Raw genomic sequence first — 16,039 nt, 5'->3', positions numbered from 1 at the left:
AGGTTAAATGACTATCCGAGGACTATTGACAAAGGGATTCTTGCTTCGAAAGAAGAATTGGCTTAGATTACTTTTGAGGTCTCCTACGTTCTCCAGCCTCTATGGTTCTACAGAACTGCGCACTGAAGAAAACAAGAGGGAAATGAAAACAATCCAGGGTAGAAGTCATCTGAAATAATACTGTGAAGCTACTGTTGTCAAAGTGCCACGGTTGGGGACAACCAGGAATACTGACTGTAGAACAGAGATGCAGACCAGATGCAGTAAAAGAAGTTCCATGAAGACCCTAGATACTGGAATCCCATGCTGTCCCAGGACAGCCGGCCCTGGCATCCATCTAAGGTGCTCTTAGGGGCAGGAGCTTCCTAACACTGGCTTTTTTCCAGTACGAAATGCTCGGAGTATGAAATGCTAACCCGTCTTTCCCATTCCTTGGGAATGGAGGAAGGGGTCTGGACCAAAGGATTTCAAACAGTAGTGACATCTGAAGCTGCCGTACAGGAATGTGAGCCCACCGTCTTCACCCTACTAGGAAACCCCCGCCATCACAGGGTCCAGGAGACCGAGCAGCGTGGTGGGCCAGTCAGAACAAGGAACCTTCTGGGATGCACTGGGGAGCAGCGTTCCCTGCGGCTGTGCAGACCACATGGACACACGGCCTCCTGAAGCACCAGCGTGACCCCCACACGCGTGTGACCGTGGACCGCTGCCAGAGGCCCACGGGCAGGCCCCGCCCGGGACAGTGGGCATCCAGTTTGCCAGCCTGGCTCCCAGCTGTTTCATAATTTCTGTTCAGCTATTGAACCCAAAGAACAAAAAGGCCAGCTAGGAAGGGCTCAGGCTCCACGCGGATGCTAACGACACTCAGGGATGAAGGGCTGCTCGGCTTCCAACCCGAGGCCGCTCGCCAGGCACATTAGGGTGCCTACCGTTCACGACGAAATGGATTAAAGGCCATTTCTCAGCAGCGCCAATGAGTGAACACCCTAGGCCCCGAATGGAGGAGTTATTCTTGTTCATGGTGCTTTCTTCTGGCCGAGGGCCCAGGAGTGCAGTCCAGTGGGTGGGAAGGTGGCACCCGTGAAAAGCCACCCTGATTTCCCTGTACCCCTGCATCTGTGTCCCAAGCTCACCCGCAAGCACCTCGAAAAGATGACTCGGGGGAGCAACACAACGTAGATCATGGGATACAAAGATTTTCCCCTTGTGCGACTCTCTTCTTCAACTTCCTTTAGGTACCTATTCAGCGCCAGGGAGTAGTACTCTAAGTGCTTCCTGTGTATTAACTTATTTAATCCTTGGAAGCGGCACTTTTATAAACAAGCAACCTGCGGCACAAAGAAGTCTGGTCTCGCCCAAGATCACAAAGGCGGCAGGCTGGGCAGAGCTGGATTCAAACCCAGGCAGTTTTTAAAAAAAAATTTTTTTTTAAATAAATTTATTTTTTATTGGTGTTCAATTTGCCAACATATAGAATAACACCCAGTGCTCATCCCGTCAAGTGCCCACCTCAGTGCCCGCCACCCAGTCACCCCCACCCCCCGCCCTCCTCCCCTTCCACCACCCCTAGTTCATTTCCCAGTGTTAGGAGTCTCTCATGTTCTGTCTCCCTTTCTGCTATTTCCCACTCATTTTTTCTCAAACCCAGGCAGTTTATTAGGTGGCCTTGACTGCCTTGCATCTACCCTCTTGGGGAAAGGGTTCACATCAGTTCCTGCCCCCCAGAAGCTTCCTACTGAGGCAGGACGAGATCTCTACCTTCTTATGGGTCTTGTTTCAGTACTGGTAGGACCTAAGATTTGACGCAGCTACTTGGTGGCAATGACGGCGTCCTAATTACCCAGTGTCAGAAGTGACAGCAAGAAATACAGGTACGAGGGGATCCCTGGGTGGCTCAGCGGTTTAGCACCTGCCTTCGGCCCAGGGCGTGATCCTGGAGTCCCGGGACTGAGTCCCGCATCGGGTTCCCTGCATGGAGCCTGCTTCTCCCTCTGCCTGTGTCTCTGTTTCTCTCTCTCTGTATCTCTCATGAATAAATAAATAAAATCTTAAAAAAAAAAAAATACAGGTACAAGAATAAGTCAGAAAGCAGAGTTTCTCCAGGGGGAGGTTCCCCTGAGGCTTGGGACAAGGCTAACTCACCCGCGGACAGATACCCCAGCAAGACACAATGAGAGGGACGCTCAGAAAAGAGCCCTCAAAAAAGGGATGGAAAAGTCCACATGTCACAGTAAACGGAGAAGGCACATCAGCGAATTAAGGAAGGCAGACAACGGGAAATGCCATCTCTCTAGACAAACCCAACAACCACTTTGGGATCTTCCGTTCCAAAACAACAACAAAATGTTCCTGAGCAACGACAATCCTTCTTGTGTCAGGACTGTGGCACGCCTTCCGTGTACCTGCTTCCCTTTACCTTCCCAACAATCCTGCAACTCATACCGTACGTCGAGTGTGCGCATAAACAAGCTGGGGTTCCGAGAGGGTCCGTGCGTGGCTCAAGGCCACGCAGCTTGAATGACACCTGGGTTCTGCAGCTTCAAAGCTGCCACACTTGGCCCCTGCACTAATGTGCCATCCAGTCGTTTAAAAACCATCGACATACATTTTTTTTCTCCTAAGGATGTAAATGAATTTCAACTGGTATACAAATATTCTTCCCCAAGACATGAATAAAAGCTTACCTTTTGGTACATTGATCTTTTTTTTCCCCCTTTTCTAAGATTTTATTTATTTTTTCATGAGAGAGAGAGAGAGGGGCAGAGACACAGGCAGAGGGAGAAGCAGGCTCCATGCAGGGAGCCCGATGCAGGACTCGATCCCAGGACCCCAGGATCACACCCCGGGCTGAAGGTGGGTGCTAAACTGCTGAGCCACCTGGGGGTCCTCTTGGTATATTGATCTTAACGGATTCAAGAGGGTTTTACTACTGCACATGAAAGAGTTTAAACTTTTGGAAATTACACCTCTGATGTCAGCCAAAGGCATCTCCTCCAGTAATAATAACTAACATTTACCAAGTGTGTTCTCAGCGTTAGTCACAGTCCAACCAAGGGTTTCCATGCACTAACTCATTTAACCCTCGTGACAGTCCTGGAAGGGAAGTGCTACTATTTTTCTAGCTTTACAATGAAACCGAGGCACGAAGAACTTCTATAGAATGAGTGTTAACCAAAACACTACCATCAACAGAATCTCCCCCAAATGCTCCGAGGCCCACGGGACTTTTCAGATCTTGAGTACGTTGTCCTTAAAGACATGTGCAAATTCCCCGTCTACCTCCGGCCCCTTTTCTTTGGTTTAAAAACATCTGGGAGGGGGCGCCTGGGTGGCTCAGAGCTTGAGCACCTGCCTTCGACTCAGGTCGGGATCCTGGGGTCCTGGGATCGAGTCCCACATCGGGCTCCGTGCAGGGAGCCTGCTTCTCCCTCTGCCTGTGTCTCTGCCTCTCTCTCTGTGTCTCTGTGTGTGTCTCTCATGAAACAATAAAATCTCTCTAAAAAGAAAAAGATTAGAAACATCTGGGAGAAACCACATGGGTTCCCAAGAATAACCTAGCTGACCTGTGGCTGCTCTGGGCTCGGGCTGCAGCTGGCACAGCTTCTCTGAGACCAGTCTGCTCACCCCAAGTGGAAGCAAATGCTCAGAGAGAACGTGAGCAAGAGCTGACCCCAAATGGACGAGCATGTAGTTCTGAAGAGTCCTCTGAACGGAAGCCCAAGGTGGGACCCGTTGGCAACCTTCAAGCCATCCCGGACGAGGCCTTGAGAACAGAGTGCTTTCAGGCCCAGCCTCCCGGTTCCTCCCCAGTGTCCCTTAGGGGGTGGGAACAAACTGCACGGGGTGGCGGGGCGGGGGGGCTCCTGCAGAGCCCAGGGAGCGGGGCTGGGGAGACTCGGAGAGCAGCCAGGGCGGGCAGGGGGTGCACGGCAGCCCTCAGACCTAAGCCACGTCTTCGCACCCGAATTCACATCTCACCGGCTGAGCAGATTGCTTCCCTTCCTCCCAAACAGGAAATGAATGCACTTTTAGAGAGTCCCACTGACGGTGTCGAAACGACCTTTCTACATAGCCTCTTTGCCACTGAAACCCACGACGCGGTCAACTCCCTCGACCCCTGGCAGTGGGCTGCGAAGCTGGGCCCTTAGCTCGTGCCTGTGCTGGCCGCTCGAGCTTCTCTGCCTTGCGCCGGTTCTCCTCTGGCCCCTTATCAGCCTTCTCTGCTGGCCTTCCCTCTCCGGCTCTGCGATCTCAGGGGTCAGGCCCACGCTCCCCCCTCGTGTCGGGGCCCACTCCCAGAGCCCGAGGCCAGCAATTCCCCTTGTTTCGCCTCCCCGACCTCCCGTGCCTGGCTCTCTCCATATAATCCACCTGCACCCTTGGCTTCACCACTGGCCACCTCAGAGGCACCTTAAATTCACCGCGTTCCAGACGGATCTGGTCCTGCTCCCACACCTGGTCCTCCACTGCTCCAGTCCGCACGGGGGACGTCCTGTGACCACTTTCTCTCTTCCCTCTGTGACATCTAGTCAGCCGTCTCCCGCCCAGTCTGCATCCCTTCCAAATGTGTCCCCTTCTGTCACACCCCGCTGCCCCCAACCCCACCCACAAGAACGTCACCCTCCCTGGCCTACACTGACTCGGCCTCCTCACCCACCCTTGCTTCTTCCAGTCACTCAACCTTGCAGCAGCCAAAGTTTCCTTTGAAAAATGCAGATCCGATTGCATTCCCTTGATTAACACACATCAATGGTTTCCCACTATTCTTGGGATTAAATGTAAGAATCTTAAACCTGGCCTGTGAAGTCCTACAGGACTGGGACTTGGCCTCCCCACCTACCATCTCCGCGGGCCCCTCCCCCCCAGTCGTCCTCCCGGCCAGGCTGGGCTGCTTCCCCATCCCCGCACCCCCGTTCCTTAGCCCCCCATTCCTCCCTACCGCGGCACCCTGGCCATGGTAATGAATGGCTATTTGGGTGGCTATTTGCCCAATGCCTGTTTCCCCCACAGATCTGGTGAGCACCCGGGCAGACTGTGTTCCTGGCGTCCAGCATAGCAGAGGGATGAATTCACGAAATTCGTTGAATGGCTGCCTATGGGACTAGGAAAAAGTTTTTAATTCTACTGTGCCCTTTTTAGAAAAACAGTTGAACCCAATGTCCTTGAAATAAGAAGCTCGCAATAAGAAGTTAGAGGCTCTAGGAAATTCACCCACAGTGAGACGGCCAGGCTCTCACTTTTTATGTCCGGGCTCCGCTATGCCTGGCCAATAAGGTGCTGGTGGTATTTCTTTACAAAAAATTTCGGGGCACCTGGGTGGCTAAGTGGTTGAGGGTCTGCCTTCAGCTCAGGTCGTGATCCCGGGATCGAGTCCTACATCAGGCTCCCAGCAGGGAGCCCGCGTCTCCCTCTGCCTCTGTCTCTGCCTCTCTCTCTGTGTCTCTCATGAATAAATAAATAAAATCTTTAAAAGGAATTTTATTTTCAGGCAATAGAACCAAAACAGTATAATATCTCTTAGCTAGAACTGGCTGTTTCTATAACGAGCGGTGTTCTGATGGTCTTGAAGGCACTAAGTGAGATGCAGGTGTCTTGGAAAACTTAACACAATTCTCTGAAGAATAAAACTTACCACCATTGAGCAGTTTGGTGCCCCTGGGGTCAAGGCGATTATTCCTGTGACTTAAAGATATTCTCCTCCAAATGAAGGCATAGAGAATGCTCTCAGCGAGTTGAAAAAAAAAAAAAAAAGAAAAAGAAAAATCCCTGAAATCATTCCAAAACTCTTGAGCACAGTTAAGCATCACCACAAATCTTTTGGCCGAGGTTCGTCTGTCTGAAAAGATGACCAGGGTAAGTGCCTTACTGATTCTTGGACTCCTCTCCTGCATCCTGCCCCTGATTCTGGGATCCTCCATCCATGATGGAGAATAAACACGAGGGACTTTCCTAGGCCAAGCGGTAGGAATTTTTATTGAACTAAATAACAATAAAAGAGGCCTTCTTTGTACTTTTCTCACTATTGAGGGACTCATTTCACCTTAGCTACGTTTAATCAATTTCCTGGAACTTAGTTATAAATTGTACTTTATCGCTGGTCAAAAGCTGAAAGCCTTGTACCCGACATTTCATTGGTCCAAAGCCATGTCCTTTTCATGAAGCTGATAAATGACTACATCCAGTGTACAAAGTCCTTCTAAGTATATGCAGATTTAGAACTACCCAAATCCACATGGTTATCCATAAATAGCAAAGGACGTGCAGGGCTTCCTTAGAAACCACAGCTCTGGTAGGAGGTGACATCTGAGACGGCTGGGGAAGACGAAGGCTACAGCTTACCTAGCCCTGTGTCACCAAAGGGGCATCTGACGGGCATTTGAGAATGGGAATGATTTTTCCCAGGACGCCTACAAAAGCCCACCTGACCCACACTGAAGCTAAATTCGCGAGTCTAACTGTGGGCTCTAAGTGCCTCCGTGTGCCAGCGTAGTCCAAGCTCCTACTCTGGAACCACAAGGTCATCACCACGGGCCGGGGCAGCAGGGGCAGGATGCAGGAGAGGAGTTCCCGGTGGCAGAGACAATTGTTATGTATGGGTTCAGAATTTACAACCATTTGAGTATCGAATATCTCTTCGTCTTCCTGTTGAGCAATAGGAGCAAGACAAAGGATTAATGGATAAAGCCACCATAATCTCTTAATGCCCCACGGTTATAAGTGTTCCTGGAGAAGCCAGGGCTCACGCACTGTGGTGCGTAAAGCAAAGTGTCCTTGGGCCCACTGTTGCCTTTGGTGCAAGTGGGAACTTAGCGGGTCTGTCCCCATGGGTGCATGTACCCTGCTGGGTCTGAACTCTGACTTGCCAAGACAGAGGCTCCAGAAAGTGCCAAAGAAGGGACACGAGGAGGCCTCGGCTGAGCATAAGAACCAGAACCCATCGCAAAGAAGAGCACCTGCTGGGTGCAGCTCTTGCCCTGGCTCAAAACTCCTTAAGTTCTCAAAGAAAAAAGACTATGGAAGCGGAGGCCGGGGGGCACAGAATATGGGCAAACATGACTGGCTTCTCAGCCGAGAGGCAGTGACAGCACCCGGGCTCTGGAATCCTATCCCCTGGGCTCGAAACCTGGTTTTTTTTTTTTTTTTTTTGCCTAAGCTGTGTGACCTGTGGCAAGTTATTAACCTCTCAGACTCAGCTGCATTATTCTGAGACTGTGGGTTACTGCGACGATTCAGCGAGACGATTCAGGTAAAGTGTGGAACAGAGTAACTGTCAAAGGGCAAATGCTTTGGGAAGTGTTAGAAAATGTGATTTTAGCAAGTCATGAAAAAAAAATAGGAAGCTCAAATAAGTCATGCCAGGTAAGAAGGAAAGAAAATAGAGATCGAAACAAAACAAAATAATACCACGCGTCCTTTGAAAGGCTTTGCATTAACTGAGGATCTAGGCTCAAGGGCCAAAAGTTCTCATGTTAAAATTTAAAAAAAAAAAAGAGAGAGAGAGAGAGAGAGAGAAAAAAGAAGGCGCCGCCGACCCCTCGAAGCCCTCTGCCCCCCGCGCTACGGGGGCTCAGTCTACAGCCTGATTCTTAGCACAGGAGAGGGGGACGGTGAACGTCTGGTGCGCCGCAGTCTTCGCACTGACCAGAGCGGACTTGCACACTTACACCCGAAGGTGCTTCGCGTGCCCACTGCTGCCCGCAGGAGCCTGCAGGGTCCAGGTCTGAGGCTCACAGTCCAAGGCTTCGGTGACTTATCTATACTTCCCGTCCTGGGCTCGTGGGGACGTTGAGATCGGACACACCTGGGTGTGAGCCCTGCGCACTCGCTGGCCCTGTGACCCAGGACCGACGACCTGCCCTCCCTGCACTTCAGTTTCCTCCGTGTTACACGGGGTTTGTGTGCATCTCTGCCCGAGGGGCAAGGGATGCTCGCGGAGACGGAACGACAGCCGCTGAGATCCGGGACGGAGCCGAGGACCTCACCGGAGCCGGCACACAGAAGTCGCTGCCTGGTCGCACCTGGGACGTTGCTGTCGCCGGCCTGGTATGCGGACGTGTGAGGTCGATGGGGTTTTCCTGCGAGCCGGAACTGAGGCCCTCACAGATTTCTTTGATTACTTTTTAGCTTTTTAATTTTCTTTTTCTTTTTTGAGGCCCTCGCTGATCTGAGCCAGGAACACTGGGGCCGAGGCGCAGCACCTCCCGCCTGGCCACCGGCCACGGCTCCGAAGCAGGGAGCGGCTGGGGCAGCTGTCACCCCACTGCCCGGCCGCTGCTTACCTTCATCTCCCGGCCCACTTTCCCACCAGCCCAGGCTCTCAGCCTCCGAATCGTCTAGAGGCTTTGATTTATCGGACAGAGGAAAGGGGTTTTAAACTAAACACACGGGGAAGGCCGTTGGGGCAGGGGGGCGGTTTCCCACACAGGTGCCAGCGATGCCGCTGGGGAAGGCGAGGGTGGCCCTGGCGCTGGGGACCTGCCGGGATGCCGACGGCGTGCACAGGGACCCGGGAAGCCGCTGGACGGCTCGGCAGGTCCCGCGTGTCCACATGGGACACTCAGTCACCGGCTGTCACCTCCGGTCACTGCATTAGTTCACGCCCGCCCGACGGCGGCCTCCGGGGGCTGGTGACGCCCGGGGGACACGGCCCCACCTCCCATCCTTGGGCTCAGCCTTACGGTCCACGGGAGACTCGAGGATGACAAGTGCGGGCGGGACTCAGGAAGGAGGCAGGAGCCCAGGAGGGGGCCGATGTTAGGTCTGGGGGTCGGGGGCTGCCTGGAGGGGGGGGGCCAGCCTTCACCTGCCCTGAGGCCACCACAGCAAGGCCGCGCGACCACCAGGTCACACGTGTCCCCGCCCCCAGCAAGGGGAGTCCTCGGCTTGTCACAGCAGGCTGGCCTCACCCCCTCTGCAGGTGACAGTGTGCACCCCGGGGTCACGGCGGCACCCAGGGTGGGACCCGGCATCATGGGGGCCCGGGGGTGGGACCCGGCATCCCGGGGGGCCCAGGGTGGGACCCCGTGGACCTCACCTCCTCCAGCCGCCGCCGCTGCTCCTTCTGCTCCTCGATGCGCTTCTGGCGCTCGGCCAGCAGCTGCCGCTTGTGCTCCTCGTTCTCGCGCTGCTGCTGCTCCAGCTGCTGCCGCCGCAGCGCCTCCGAGCGCTCCTTGTTGGCCAGTTGCAGCCGCAGGAAGTCGCGGCGCAGCGTGGACTCCCCGGGCAGGTTCAGAATGGAGCTGCGGGCGGGGGACACACTTGGGGATCCTGCGCCGGCTGGGCTGCCCCCCACCACGAGCGCCGCTGGTGACCGCCCCAGAGTACCCGAGTTCCCGGAACCCCGGACCAGGGCTCGCCGCCTTGGCCGGGTGACTAGGGCATGCACCTGCGGTCACCGGCCTTCCCGGGGTCACCGCCTGCCTCCAGCACTGTGCACAGGCTCCCTCACCCTGTGACCCGCGCAGATCTGCTTCTGAAGGTGAGGGAGTGAGCCCCCGGGCCGGAGCTGCAGGTTCTCATGCTCAGGAAAGGCATGAACAGAGTTGGTGAATGAAAAAATGAACCACGGGGAGAGTAAGGAAACCTGCTCTACTAGGGGTGCATCCTCACCCCGGGGACTCCTTGCACCAAACCCCAGGAGGCCAAGGCAGGCTGCTCATGGGAAGACGCAATAAGCTAGGGAGGGTGGACATCTGAGTCCAGGCCAACCCCAGAGTGGAGCACGAACCCACGCCGGCCGGCGTCTGAGAGCCAGGGCTGCCTCTCTGCCCCATGCTTAGAGAACAGGGAATGGTTTGGCTCTGAACACATGGTGTAGCTAGGACTTCAACCCGGCTCCCTGATTTCTAGATTCCAGTTAAGCACCATGGGCCTCAGTCTTCTCATCTGTAAAATGGTAATTGTGCATAGATGAGCATGTGTGTGTGTGTGTGTGTGTGTGTGTGTGTGTGTGTGTGAGACAGAAAGAAAAAGAGGACAGAAAACACCATAAAGGAACAGCACCTACTTCCCCAGTGGTCTAGGGCCGCCCTATTCACATCTAACTGCAGGTGAACAACTCAAAGTTGGGCTCTTTGGTTGAGTGTGGCAGCCTAACGGGGGAGGGGTGGTAGGCAGGGCTCCTATTTGTTCATGCAAACCTAGCTCTTTTAATCTTTCTGGCAGCTTCCACCCGAAACCCGTTAAATAACGGGTGAGCCATTTGTATGCAGCAGGCACGGTAATAGGCTCTCGTGGACATGGGCAGTAGCTAAACAAATTCTCCCTCTAGTTACCGTCTTGTGGGGAAGACAGACAAATAATTAGACAAGTGACTACAAATAGCATAATTTCCCATATGAACAGGGTCCAGAGAAGACAAAAGATGTAACAGTTTAAGAGTACAGTGGTGGGAGGCGGGGACGGGGGCGAAGGGCTCTGCTTCAGAGGGGGTGATCGGAGGAGACCCCTCTAAAAAGGTGCCAGCTGAGCTAAGACTCAAAAGATGGAGAGTCAGTCCCATGAAGAGGTAGGGACAGAACATTTCCAGAAGGAAGAAATGGGGAGGCCAGTGGTAGGGACAGGTGGGACCTCTATGAGGACTTCCCAGAGCAGAGTGAAGGAGACAGGAGCTGGTAAGGCACGTAGCATGGAAGCCGTGCGCGGAGAGGTTATCGTCAGGAGAGGGACGTGATGGGATTTGTTGGGCTGCTGCATGGATGACTGTCTGCAGGGGGCAGGAGGTCAAGCAAGGCCACCTGAAGCCCGTTGATGGATCTGGTGTGGAGAGTGAGCGATGACTCGCAGGTTTCATCCTGGCACCCGGACAGTGGTGGTGACGCAAACTGGGGTGGCGAATGGTCAGGGGGAACAGGTTTGGCGGCAGCTGATGAGGGGATCGTGCTGTGATGGACAGTGTAACTGCTGTGCTGTGTGACTGCCATCTATGCCCAAAAATGACATGAAAAGGGCTTCGTTCATAATGCCCTACAGACAGTGCCTGCATTCCAGGAACAAACCTCCTTTAAAACTTCCAGCTTTTGTGTAGAACACTAAACCAAACCCCGAGCGACAGTGCGTACGTACACAGGCCACCAGCCCTGGGCAAAGGCGGCAGGACGTGGGGAACCCGGCCTCACCATGCACACGAGGATGCTCCATGAATACAAACTGAGGTTGAATCTTTGTCAGGCGAGCTGAGCCGTAGTAGTGGCTCAGTCATTGACTTGGTGTGTGGCCTGGGTGCCACCTCTGAGCTCTTACCTCATTTCTAAAATGAGATAACCACTGTCCCTTTCTACTTTTCAGGATTTCATGAAGATTGATTACATGTGTCCATAAAACAGGACTTGGAACAGAATCCTCAATGTGATATGATGACACATTGAAGTGCTGCGGCACGGCTAGGTCAGCCCGCTACGGGACTCCTAACACACGGGTTAGCGAGTACGAGTTAAAACAGGGCTTTTCAGTTCTATAGAGAATGGTCAGTAGTCCTGACGTGACATCCGGGTGAGTTTGGGAAACATAAAAATAGTACGCAACTTCTCTGAAAAGCAGGGCGTTCGGTTCTTTGCCTTTACAAGAACGTTCATTTTCCATGTCACTATTTGACAAACGTCATCTTTATGCAGCTAAACTGGGGGTAGCCAATGTGTAGAGTATTGGATGGAAGGAAAAATTCTTCAATCTTTGACTTTGAAAATTCCTTTAGTAGGTGAAGAGAAAAACTGGATGGCCCTCTAAGTCCCTCCCTCTTCCATCAGTTTAGCAATAATCCAGCTGGGTAGAGCTGAGTTAACTCAAAAGAAAGAAGCCACTGGCTTGTTCTAGCAGCAGTGGCCGAGCTGGCCCCTTTCCTGAGCAGTATGGGACCACAGGAGTCCCTCCTTGGATGGCTGGAGGACGGAGACCTATATACCCCACTGAGCCTTCTGCTTGTGCATTTTCCCCAATAAATGTTTTCTGACCATGGTGTATGTGCCCGTACCCTCAATTCGCTGAACTGCCACCAGCTGAATTCTCTCACGGAAGACAAATCCTTGAAATGTGAGCACCCTAACCTTAATTATTCATACGCACACTGGAAGAAAGTTGCAATCAATGTCAAGTGAAATTCAAAATGCATGGATGATACTGATAAAGCAACATTGATCCTGGGGTCCAACATGTGACAACTGGAATAAGCATGTAATTTTCTATCTAGGGTTCCCCTCCAGAGTGTGATTTGGTTTCCTGGGAATCATTTCCTCTTGGATTAGCTTGTGGTGAAAATACCAAGACAGGTGACAAGGACAGTGGCTGCTGAAATGGGCTTCTCAAACGTATGAAGTAACGAACTGAATGTGTCAAGTCCAAAGATACCACTTAGGTCTCCTGAAAGTCACAGTTTTAGGCACTTGGAGTCTCGGATTACTCAGATAATTGCCTCCTACCCATTCTACACGTTACATATGTGAGGAAACAAAGTCTGAGAATAGAGACCATAAATCTTAGGGGACAAGATAAAGAATACGCTGATTTCCACGTTTTTGTAAGAGTCTGCCTGGGGACATTTTCCCAAATTAATGAGTAGGTTCATGGGCAATAAATTAAATAAGACCACCTTGCTGGATTCTTAAAAATGAACCTATAAATCAAAAGGAAGCAAGTTTCACAGACGCCCAATTCAGAACGTGAAAATAAGACTTGGCTTTTGCTCTCCTACCTGGGCTCTCCTGAGTCATTCTCCTCCTCTTCTTCCTCACTTCCGCTGTACTCATACTCGGTCTCATCTAAAGAGAGAGTCACAGAATGTTAGTGCACCAAAGGACGCTACAGTTCAGTCAATCCCACCCTCTTCTTACGTGTATATATATGTATAATGTAATCTGAGGCCCAAAGAATTGTCATTAATGCTGACCTGGGACAGCTCCAGGCCTTCTGACTTGTGATCTAACAGTTCCCACCACCTGGATTCAAGTACGTGGACTTAACATCCAAGACTGTCCCAGCTGATTCCAGATATCTGTCCCTGATGCCTGCTGTTCATATGAAAGTCAAGATAAGGAACCGAAAAATAACTTCTCAGTTTGTGTTAATTCCCATTAGAGGACCACGTGAACCGATCTTTTATTGGCCCACTATTAACACATTGTCCTATTAATCATTTCTCAAGCAGGAGTTTTATTAAGACTTACATGTGCCCACAGATTAGTCTTTAGATATCTTGATAAACACCAGAAGGAAATCTGACAACGTGCTATCAGAAATACGGAGTTAAATGACCCACTGGGGACATCCATTTAATTCAGTAATATGTTAAAGCAGGTTAACATGTAGTAATGAATAAGATTGGGTCTTTGCTTTGGAGCGGATCAGAATCTAATGGGCAAGGTGGACAAGTAGGTAATCAGATCCGCCATGATTATTAAGAAATTAATCCATATTGAGTGTCTCCCATGCTGGTCACCCTTCTAGATACTTTACCTATGTTCTCTCATTTGTTTTGCTTAACAATCCTTTAGCATACTGCCCACGTTTCAAGCGCAGACACTATGACAGGAGGTTAAGTGATAGAACCAATGGCTTATTAATAAAAGGTCAATCAATCTGGGATTTGGATTTAGAATTCGATCCAGAACTTGTCCAACTTTAAAACTAGCGTTCTTAGCATATATATGCTAAATAGAAGGGCCTAAAAAGAGCAATGAGATATCAGAGATAGGCGCAAAGTCCATTGTCCATTGGTCATAATAGGGGAAGGAGACAGGAAAGTCTCTTGAGGAGGAGATGAGCTGGGCCTTGCAATGTCGGTGGCCCTGTAGGCGGACGGCAGCTAAAAGTGGTGGCCAAAGGGCATTCTAAGCAACATAACCACGTGAGGAAGCCTGCTAGTATTACAGGGCATGCAGGACATGTTCACAAGGAGTTGTGAGTGGCTAGATGTGTGGCTGTGACAAAAGCAGATGGAATAAGTAAGCCCAGCACATGTGCTAGGACATCTTGATCCTTACATATATATATATATATATATATATATATATATATATATATATATATATATATTTTTTTTTTTTCCCCCCCTGAGGACTTCTCTGTGGGCAAGGGTGAATTTTGGAGGAGCTTTTAATTTTAAGGAGGGGGAGTGTCACATTACTATTATCCTTTCATAGCTGTGGGTTAGTAATTACAACTTGGGAGGTTTAGTTCCGAAAAAGGAATTAACACTGCAATTTGGCTGTGTTACCAGCAGGAAGCAGCACATCTGATGAGAACTAAACACTGCCTTCCAGACTCTTCAGCCAGTAAAGGAATAATGAAAAGGAGCCAAAAGCACCATGACTTCAAGTGTATTTTTTAAAATCACAAGTTAGCTTCAAATATTTAGACACGTATGCGGTTTTCAGACGACTTATTTTTTTGAGTATTATCGCACTGGAAATGTAAAGGACCTTCGTAAAGTGTTTCAATATTCCACACTGAAAGTTTACTATTCCAAACTTTCCTGAAATGGGTCAACAGGGAGCTTGAAGGAAGCTGCAGAGATTTTATCTAGTGAAGGAAATTCTAGCAAGGGAAAGCAGCACACAATTGATCCAAATATTTCTACTAAGGTAAAACCTTCATTTGTCAGGCCCTTCAATTGTAATACTTCACCAGAATCTGGTCTTATTGCTTTTATGTTACTGGCATAAATTAGCATATGTCAACAAACGTAAGGAAAAAATAACATCAGGTTAAAAAATCATAATGAATTTTCATTAAAATTGTTTAATTGTGGGACACCTGGGTGGTTCAGTTGTTTAAATTCCAGTTTTGGCTTAGGGCATGATGTCATGGTCCAGCGATCCAGCCTGCCTCAGTCTCCCTGCTCAGTGGAGAGTCTGCTTCTCCCTCTGCCCACCCCTCCCCCCACTACTTGTATGCTCTCTCTCTGAAATAAATAAATGAAATCCTTAAAAAATAATTGTTCGGTAGTACCAAAAGCTGGTCTTTGAGCTACTAAGAGAGTGTGGAATTTTTAGAGGAAGTAAATTAAGTCATTTGGTGAAACTGAGCAAATGGAATGAGACCTCATTTGATGGATTCTCTTTCTGGGGAACAGACAGAAAAGAAGGTTTCTGATGGCTCTAAACCTACACAGAATTAGGTTCCTTACATTACTGGGTAACTCCTAAGGACATCTCCTACCAAGAATCATACTCACCTACTCTGCAGAGAAGGAACCCGTTAAAAATAATCTATTGTCATAGAATGGGGAGTTCTGAGTCACCTTCTAGCATCTGATCCCCCAAGAAGTGAAAAAAACCCAAGGCACAAGCTTTACCCACTCTACTCACAGGTCAAAGGCAAAGAAAGAGGTTACAAGTTCCCAGAAGGTAACTCTGAATTGTTCTGAAAACTTGTAAGTCCATAAAGAACTGTTTATGTAAGAGTAGCTAATATTTTTTATGTTTATACACCAGACGTTGTACTAAACATCTTAATGCATTATCTCATTTAATCTGCAACAATGCCAGGCGATAGTGGTCACTATTATATCCTCTCTCTTATTTTAAAGATAAGAAAACTGGGGTGAAGGTCATCTAACCCTTCAGGGATTAGAGCTAGAATCTCCACTCAGAATTTGAATCTAGAAACAATAGGCCTGCAGGAAAATAAGTTTCCCTTTTAAAAAGTCAGCCTTTAATAGTTGCATGTTTGATGAAAAATCAGTCCTGGAATTATTTTCGGGGGTTGGGGAGGGGCAGAGGGAGGGAGAGAGAGAATCTCAAGCAGACCCTGAGCTCAGCATTCAGTGTGGAGCCCGACACTGGGCTTGATCTCATGACCCTGAGATCATGACCTAAACTGAAATCAAGAGTCAGACACTCAGTTGACGGAGCCCCCCAGGTGGCCCAGTCCTGGGACATTTTGATCTTGACTTACCTGTTTCTCTCATGCCTGGTTCCTCCTGATTTCTCCAGTTCCCTTCCCAGCTCCTCCTGACTGACAGCTCATCCCTCCCCACCCACTAATAACTGGAGATGGGCTTCCTTTTTTATTTTTTGTTTTCTCTTGTGCAGGATTTTTATTTATT

At 50.2% G+C, this 16,039-nt stretch overlaps 1 protein-coding gene across 8 annotated transcripts in view; it reads right to left on the bottom strand.

Moving 5' to 3' along the window:
- Positions 1-16,039, bottom strand: part of TNIK (TRAF2 and NCK interacting kinase) — a 376,119-nt gene that overhangs the window by 75,405 nt on the left and 284,675 nt on the right. For all 8 annotated transcript variants that reach the window (XM_026007747.2, XM_026007749.2, XM_026007748.2 and 5 more), the window contains exons 11-12: positions 12,686-12,752; positions 9,035-9,239 (exon numbers count right to left, since the gene is read on the bottom strand). In XM_026007747.2, coding sequence (XP_025863532.1) covers positions 9,035-9,239; positions 12,686-12,752 — 272 coding nt within the window. The remainder of the gene's footprint in view (positions 1-9,034; positions 9,240-12,685; positions 12,753-16,039) is intronic.

Source organism: Vulpes vulpes, chromosome 3 (assembly GCF_048418805.1).
Source record: "Vulpes vulpes isolate BD-2025 chromosome 3, VulVul3, whole genome shotgun sequence".
NCBI lineage: Eukaryota > Metazoa > Chordata > Mammalia > Carnivora > Canidae > Vulpes > Vulpes vulpes.
This window is presented reverse-complemented; position numbering and strand designations above follow the sequence as displayed.